Raw genomic sequence first — 6,000 nt, 5'->3', positions numbered from 1 at the left:
GTGGTATAGACTGCAGTGACATAGAGTGGAGCTGTGCAGAGCTGAGTAGAGTACAGTGGCACAGAGTTCAGTGGTATGGAGTGGTGTAAAGTGGAGTGGTGCAGAGTAAAGTGCAGTGGTGTGGAGAAGTGCAGAGTAGAGTGGAGTATGCATGGAGTAGCAGCACACTGTCATTACAGATAACACATTTTCAACTGAAAAGACCATTACATTTGCACAGAGAGTTTTACTAATAGAACTATATAGCGTAAAAACAATAACGGAAATGGTACCACCTAGTGTATTGAATTGTTTTGATCATATTAAAGTATGTTTCCAACACACTTCAGAAGCAACAAAAAACATGCTTCATTTGTGCGCCCATAATTCCGATATATTTTAAAATACTTGCACAGTTCGTTTAAATGTTACTGTGCTAGGAAAACCTCTTTTCCTACTCCCTGTATCCAGCAAGATTGTCACATAAATCCACTCACTTTGAAGTCTGAGAAAGGAAAAGTAAACACCAAGCTTCGAACACAGAGCCTGACATTTGACCTCTGTTGGTGAAAGCACAGGAAATGTGACAAGAACGAAATTAAAAGATTTTTTTTTAGAAAGGAGCACTCTTGGAAGAATACAAGGAGAGATAGTTGAGACAGTCTTACTCCTTTGGAGGGCCAAACACACTGGGCAGCCTAAAACAAATAAAGCCAACAAACAGCCAGCCAGAAAATTGCAGTTACAAACCACAAAGGCAATGGTAAGGAATGGGTTTAATGCATTCCCAGGGAAGCTTTCTGAATGTCCCCAAGATGTCTTTAAGAAACAGACGGCTGCGCGGTCTGGTAGGCGCTGACCTAAATAGGCCACATGTAATTTTCATGTTATTGAAGAGTACTTCGCTCAATGAGGCAATGTGCTGTTATATAAAATGTTCATTTCAAGTATCCTTGACTGCATATCTGTAACGTAAAATAACAAAGGACAGATTTATGAAGTTTCTCACTATAGATTCAGCATTATTACGTCACTAATGAGGGATAACATTACATACAAAGTGTCCCAAGTGTGACCATGAAACGTCACACATCGCCAACCTGAAATAATGGAAATGTCAAACGCAAGCATAGTGAAAACTTGGCAGCTTTGGTTAATATGCACAGGTTTCCTTTTAAATGTATTTCCTTATAGAAACTTTACCAAGTACCTGTTTTTTATACAATCCAACGGCACCTCCTCTATATTTGAAGTTACTTTTATTTTTGTGATTTTATATATAGGGAACTCACTCCGAAAACAAAGGAGCGCTTTCCATGAGCTTCAATTACATTACACGAGGTCAAATTCCTATTTTTTTGGACACTGGGAGTTTATGTGGTTTGCCAGGAATGACAGGACATTAAAGCTGAACAAGAGACTCGAACTTCCTTGCCCAGTTCCAAAGTTGGCAACCCTAGCTGCTCTCCTAGTTCCGGGTATCATTGTGTACTTCCGGGTAAGGAGAGCCTAATTTATAAAGCAGGCGAATACCATCGTGTTCAAGCTGTTTCTCTCCATATTCTAGGTAGTTCTTCTACATAGCATACGCAAACAAGAAGTAGCGCACTTTCATACGTAACATTAATTTAGATTACCTGCCATACTAAACTAATCTGAATCTAAAACGCCCTGACCAATAGAAGAGCTCCTTCCGTTGGCGAAGCCTCAGCCGAGGCATCAAATGAAAACGGCGCTTGCGCAAGTGAACTCTGGTGCTGTGTACGTCACGTGACGCGACTCCCGGCAAATAAGCGAATTGGATTCCCGTACAGTCATGGCGCAGGGCAGAACGTTAAAAGAACAGAAATATGACCGGCAGCTCAGGTACAACAATTCACCTGGCACAACACACGGGGATAAGCAGAGTTTTGATCATGTAGAGGAGTAGGTATATAGATGCAAAGAAAGAACTATCTGTGACAAATAGGATCTGGCTTTCAGCGAAGCAGCTCGTTTCGCGGTACGGGATAGACAGAGCTCCCCATTCATACGTACTGAGAGGACAGTACCTCTTAATGTCCTAGAAAGAGAAACGACCTGTCCCACGACTTATTTGCAGGGGAACTCTTAGTGTTTGATTTTAGGATTCTCGGTGTTGGACACGTAGTTCAAAGGAGAGAACGGAGGAGGGTCTCAGTGTGGCTGGTGGAAGAGGGTAGAAAAGCTACCATCGGGCATTAAAGGGAGACATTTGGTCCAAGGATGTCAAGCAAAAACTTGCTAATGCTTACACATCTATTTGTGTGGCAGATTGGAAGGTTTTCCACATTGCATACTAGAAATAGATATTAAACATTGCAATGAAAACACATTTGAGTGCAGGAAATGGAATGTGTTTCAATGGGATGCCCTAAATTCGGTGCCCCTGAAAGGGGGCGACCCTTGAGAGGTGAAACCAATGACAGTCTGCCTGTGCATTATTTTCGGCATATTGTGCCCAGAGGATATAGGAAACACAGACAAATGTGATATGATAGCCGTTCTGGTTTGTCTTACTTAATTACAGACTGCATTTTGAGTTGAAGCGGTTGACACCGCGTCACGTGGTCTAAAAAAGTTGAGGGGGTCTGTAAAAGGATGGTAGTCTAAGAACAAAAACTTACTCATCAAAAAGAGATGTGGCCTCGTTTTAAGGGTGTGACCTTGTTCTGTTTCTTCTTCAGTGTTCTTGTCTTCCCCAAATGCTTTATTTCTCCTGTGGGTCTTGTTTCCTAATCTTGATCTTCCTGTTCTTAGCCCTCCCGGCTCTATTCATCCTGGTTCTTGTTCTTCTTGATCTTTCTCTACGTAGCCCTCTTGCCCCTATTCATCCTGCTTCTCCAGGTTCCCTTCCCTTGGTATTCTTGGTCCAGGTTTTTCTTTTCATCCTCTTGGTCATATTCCCCAGCCCTGTGACCCTCTTCCTCCTCATCTAATTCTCTCCTGAGCCCTGAAGTATCCTTCTCCATGTTCTGGTCCTTTCTGCTCCTCGGTATTATAACTCTCATGCTGTTCCTTCTGCTTTCCTCATAATCCTCTTTTTACCCCCTCTTCCTTCTGCCGGTCTTGTCCTATTCCTAAGTCTTTCAGTCGTCGCCCTCACCTCGGTCTTGTTTTCCTGGCACTTTTCTTCCTCCCCAACAGACCATTTCCCTTCTCATCATTGTTACCATGCTCCTAGTCCTGCTTCTTCATTTCTTCCCAATATTCCTAGTCCTCCTCTGGCCCTAGTTCAAATCTTCAGTTTACTTGTCACGCTTCTTTTCTTGATCCTCCTGTTCCTCATCCAGATACTCTTCCGCAACCTCCTGACTTACTTCCTGGTCCTACTTCTCAGCTGCCTGGTCTTCCTTCCTCTGATCTTGATCCTGCCAGGTTCTGGTCCTGAAGAGATCCTCCTCGTCCTGATCGTCTTGGTCCTTGCCCCTCAGTTTTTCTTTGACCTGGTCCTTATAATGTTGGTTCTTCTCCAGGTCCTGTTCCTTCTGGTTTTACTCCTGGCCTTCTTGATTCTTGCCCCCCTTAATCCTTGCCCCTCTTGTCCTTATTCTCCTGCTCCTAATCGCCCTAGTCCGCCTTCCTTGTCCTGATTCGTTTGGGGCCAGATGTACTAAAATGCAGTTTTGAATTTCCTAAATAGCGACTTCATAGAAGTCGCTATTTAGGAAATGCAAAATGCTATGTACAAAGATACAGATTTCCTAATAGTGATTCCTACAAAGTATAAATCGCTATTAGGAAATCGCAAATAAGAAATCCCATGCTGTGTGAGACAATAGGCCGGTTTTGCATTTCCCAAATAGCGATTTCCTATTTGGGAAATGTAAAACCAAGGATGGCTATGGGCAAAAGCCCCCTCTTGGTGCATCCTAAAAAGAGTGGTGCACATGTAGAGCATACATATACCCAAGGGGCATGTTTTGCCCTATTGCACTTAAAAAAAGCATCTTGAGGTGCTTTTTTTTAATTGTACGTGGTTATTATTGACTTGAAGTCAATGGTAATTGCATTTCCTGAATGCTCATTACCTGAATGCTCATTTTACATTTACGAAATGGTTTGTACATGTGCCAAGAAATTGCAAATAGGAAGTCCCTATTTGCGACTCCCTAAAGGCCTTTGTTCATAGGAAAAGGCTGTTTTACTTTTCTTAAGGGGTCGAAATTGCAATTTGGCCTGTTAAGAAATGCAAGAGGACTTTGTACATCTGGCCGTTGGTCCTTCTGTTCACCATGATCCCTTATCTCTTGTTCATAGTTGTCCAGCGACATACTGGGACTGTAATCAGTCATCATCTTTTTTCTATTCCGGGCTCTCCTAGACCTAATCCTCTTGCCTACTGATCCTGACACAGGCCCTCATGCTTTTCCGAGTCCTGCTCATCCTGGCACTTATCTTTGTGCCTACCTAATACTTTTCGTCCTGTCCCTACTGGTCTTGTTAGTTGTAGTCCTTTTCCAGGTCTTGTTTGTATCCTTGATCATCTTTGTCCAGGACCTGTCAGTTCTTGGATTGGTTCCCATACCCTTGATGCTTCTCATCCTGGTGTCAGCCCTCAGGGTGCTTTGCCCAGTGGTCTTCATGTCCTGTTCTTGGTCCTTCTGGCACTGGTCCGTAATCCCTTGTCCTTCTGGTCCTGTTGGTTCTCTTGGTTTTGGCTCTCATGATCCTATCTTCGTAGCCCTCTTGATACCAGTCATCCTGTCCTACTGATGATCCAGGTCTTTATGCTAATGTGCCCACCCCTTTGTCGGTGTGCTGGTGATCCAGGTCCTCCCCTGCAAAGCTCTCCCTCCACCCCTGGTTAGGTTAGCCAAGTATGACTTCAAAGCCTGACACTCAAGTATTTGTCTGTCCTTTTAATTTCAAACAGCTTCAAGATTGTTATGTTCAGTGATTAAGGACATGGAGTACAGAAAAAGGAATCTCACTAATGACCCCTCTTAAAACTACTCCCTTTTCTTTGTGGATCCATACAATAAAAAAAACCTTGGGCTACAACACCTGAGCTGGAAATAGTGGTGCAGCCAGCACGTTTGAGGGTATAACAGTGACTATAGCAGTAAGTTAACTCTAGTGGTTAATGCATTTGCTTGATATGTATGTGGGCCATCTCTGCTCACAGGTTTAAAGCATCATAAAATAGCACTAACGGTTAAAAGTGCTTGCCTCTGAGACTTCAACTTGTACGTCACAGAGTTTTATTTTATATGCTAGATCAGTGGGTTAAAAATCTTGCAGCAGAAATCCATTTCTTACCTGAAGGTTACTTGTTAACATCGTTTGAAAGTAGCTGAGTGAGCAACGCGCCCACTTCAGATAGTTCCATGTAACTTCAAGGCATATATTTGAAATCATGCAGGTTTTAACAATGCCTTTTGTCATTCAGTAGTTGATAAAGTAATTTTTCAGGAGTTGTGCTAAACACTTAATTGACAACAAATCAGTTTGTAATCTGTGCTTTATATAGGGTTATAATTCTTGAAAAAGTAGACATTCTTACCAAACATGAATAGGCTTGAATATCCACATAAATACTGAGAATTGGAAAGTCTGCAAATACCTTAATTTTAGTTTTGTCTGCTCCCGAGCGTTCCTTAGTTACTCCTAATCAGAAAGGTGTGAGACACCATCTTTACTTGGTATGAGCACCAGCTGCTCTTCGTGAGGACACCAAGTGGACAAAAAGCATTGATCGCGCATTTGTCCTTGATGCAACCTATCCAGGCTAATGTGACATACACTGCAGATGTGTACTCTTTATCGCAGCTCTAATCTGGGGTCTGAATACTGATGGAAAGAATTGCTGGAACTAGCCATGGTTTCTGATCTGGCTCAAGAACAGCTGCAGCATGTGGGATCCGGCCGAATCCCACAATTTTTCTACCCTGCCACATATTCAAATTGTGGTTGTGAGTGATAGGCATTGTTATTTCAATTTTCATATGTTTTTTTAGCTAATACTGAGAAGGAAAACCTTTCCTGTAGGTACTTGTAAAC

General features: G+C 42.5%; 1 protein-coding gene across 1 annotated transcript in view; it reads left to right on the top strand.

Moving 5' to 3' along the window:
* Nucleotides 1-1,720: 1,720 nt before the first annotated feature.
* The window catches only part of NAE1 (NEDD8 activating enzyme E1 subunit 1), a 308,399-nt gene continuing 304,119 nt past the window's right edge, over nt 1,721-6,000 (top strand). The window contains exon 1 of the mRNA XM_069217198.1: nt 1,721-1,845. Coding sequence (XP_069073299.1) covers nt 1,796-1,845 — 50 coding nt within the window. The 5' untranslated portion in view covers nt 1,721-1,795. The remainder of the gene's footprint in view (nt 1,846-6,000) is intronic.

This window comes from Pleurodeles waltl, chromosome 12 (genome assembly GCF_031143425.1).
Source record: "Pleurodeles waltl isolate 20211129_DDA chromosome 12, aPleWal1.hap1.20221129, whole genome shotgun sequence".
Taxonomy (NCBI): Eukaryota; Metazoa; Chordata; class Amphibia; order Caudata; family Salamandridae; genus Pleurodeles; species Pleurodeles waltl.
This window is presented reverse-complemented; position numbering and strand designations above follow the sequence as displayed.